The 1967-nt window shown below is 55.7% G+C and overlaps 1 protein-coding gene across 1 annotated transcript in view; it reads left to right on the top strand.

The window, feature by feature from the left end:
• Positions 1 to 788: 788 nt before the first annotated feature.
• Positions 789 to 1967, top strand: part of IGF2 (insulin like growth factor 2) — a 23461-nt gene continuing 22282 nt past the window's right edge. Inside the window, exon 1 of the mRNA XM_042463079.1 lies at positions 789 to 1148. Within this exon, the coding sequence (XP_042319013.1) occupies positions 1029 to 1148 (120 nt within the window). The 5' untranslated portion in view covers positions 789 to 1028. The remainder of the gene's footprint in view (positions 1149 to 1967) is intronic.

The following is a 1967-nucleotide window of genomic DNA, read 5'->3' as shown; positions in this document are numbered from 1 at the left end:
TGGAGAGACAGACCCCCCACCCTGATGCCACCTCTGCTCTTAAACCTGAGCTGGGGTGGGTTATCTAGGGCCAGGGAGAGGACTTTTGAACCCACCACCATTCCCCAGCTTGCACCAAGTATAAAGTAACGTTGGCTTAATTTGCAAATATTCAATGGAACCACAGTCTGCCTGAACACCCTATCTGCCCTCTATCTTCTTCCTCCCTGATAGAGGAGCATCAGCCATGATCAGATCATGGTCAGCATGAATGGGGAGACGCACTTCAGATTTCTTTGCCCTGGGCTTTGATTGCATTAAAAGAAAGAGGAAGTCAATCAGGGAGCTCCAAGGTGAAGCATTGCAAAACCCTGGCATCCTCCGGCCCCAAGACAAAGAGGCGAAGGGGCAGTCTTTTCTCTTATTTAAATGGTCTTTACAGGATCGCAGATGGTTTTGTCCTATTCCTGAAGCACAAGCTTAAGAAAAGAATAAACCCACCACACCCCCTCTCTTTGCTTATGTGTATTGGAGAGGAGGGGGGAGATTTTCTGGATGGAGCAATATCCCCATCCCATGCCACCTCGTCCCAGCCCCCTCCCCTCCGCTCCTCCAAAGGGGAGTCTCAGGAGAGACCTTTTTTGTTGTTGTTGCTGTTGTCAAAAAGGGAGGAGGTTCAGGGAGAGGGGGGGCCAGAAGGAGAGGGGTTAGATAACCTCTGCAATTTTATTGGCTGAGTTACCTTGATGGTTGAAAAATGGAGCATGCCCATTGGATGGGTGTATAAAAGAAGGAACCGGGAACGCTCTCGGTCTGTCTCCTCACTTGTGGAGCAGTTCATTGAAACTCGAGCTGCTCCCAGAGAGGACTAAGCCCCAGCAGCAGCAGCAGCAGCAGCAGCAGCCCCGGCCCCAAGGCAGCGGAAGCCAAGCCAAGGAGACCCTTCCAAAGGGGGCTAGTGGTGTTGGGGTTTTAGACGGCCGGCTCTCTTCCAAGGGACTTTGCCTGCCCCAGGTCCGAGCAGCCCTCCAGCCAGAGCAGAAGGCACCATGGCCAGAGGAGAGCAGCAGCAGCAGGAGGAGCAGCACCTGGGTGGATGTCCCAGCAGCCACGCCGCCTGGCTCCAAATCTGCCCGCAAGAAGTGGAGAGCCCCTCTGGCGCTTCCAAGGTGAGCGGAGCGCGGGGGGACCCAGACTTCAAGCAAGCGGGAGGCCAGGCAGAGTAGAGGAGGAGGTGGAGGTGGAAGGAGAAGAAGGTAGAAGAAAAGGAGGAAGGTGGTGGTGGTGGAGGAGGAGGAGGAGGTGGAGGTAGAAGGGGAAGAAAAAAGAAGGTGAAGAAGAGGAAGGTGGAGGAGGAGGAGATGGAAAGGGAAGGAGAAGAAGGAGGAAGAGTGGCTGGTCAGTGGAGCATCCTCAGCATCCTGGCCCTCCTCTTCCTCGGACACGTCGATCTTTGCCTGGCTGAAGCTGCGGGGGGTCTCCGGTGCCTCTGGACAGGCTCTCTTCTCCTTCTCCTCCTTCTCCTTCCTGCTCTCCTGGCGCTCTGGAGTTCACCGAAGGACGCGCTGGGCTCTGGGCGAGGAGGAGAAGGAGCCAGGAGCCAGGAGGAGTGGGGCAAAGCTCGGGGGTCCCAGGGAGAGAGAGAGAGAGAAGTCCGGCGGAGGACTTGGGGAGCCCGCTGCTCCTGCCCAAGCCCCCGCGAAGTTCCTGGAGTGGCTCGGCTGCCCTCAGAGAGGGGCACAGCTTCCAGCCATCTCCGCGCCCAGAGCCAGGCAGGACCCCCTCCACGTTCAGGCTTGTTTTTCTGCCCACCTTTCCCCCTCCACTCTTTGTGAGGCCACTTCAAGGGAAGGGTGCTCTGAGGGCAAGGGAGCCAGGGCTTTCCTCCTCCTCCTCCTCCTCCTCCTCCTCCTCCTCCTCCTCCTCCTCACTTGACTATTATTATTATTATTATTATTATTATTATTATTATTATTATTATTATTATT

This window comes from Sceloporus undulatus, chromosome 1 (genome assembly GCF_019175285.1).
Source record: "Sceloporus undulatus isolate JIND9_A2432 ecotype Alabama chromosome 1, SceUnd_v1.1, whole genome shotgun sequence".
Lineage (NCBI taxonomy): Eukaryota > Metazoa > Chordata > Lepidosauria > Squamata > Phrynosomatidae > Sceloporus > Sceloporus undulatus.
This window is presented reverse-complemented; position numbering and strand designations above follow the sequence as displayed.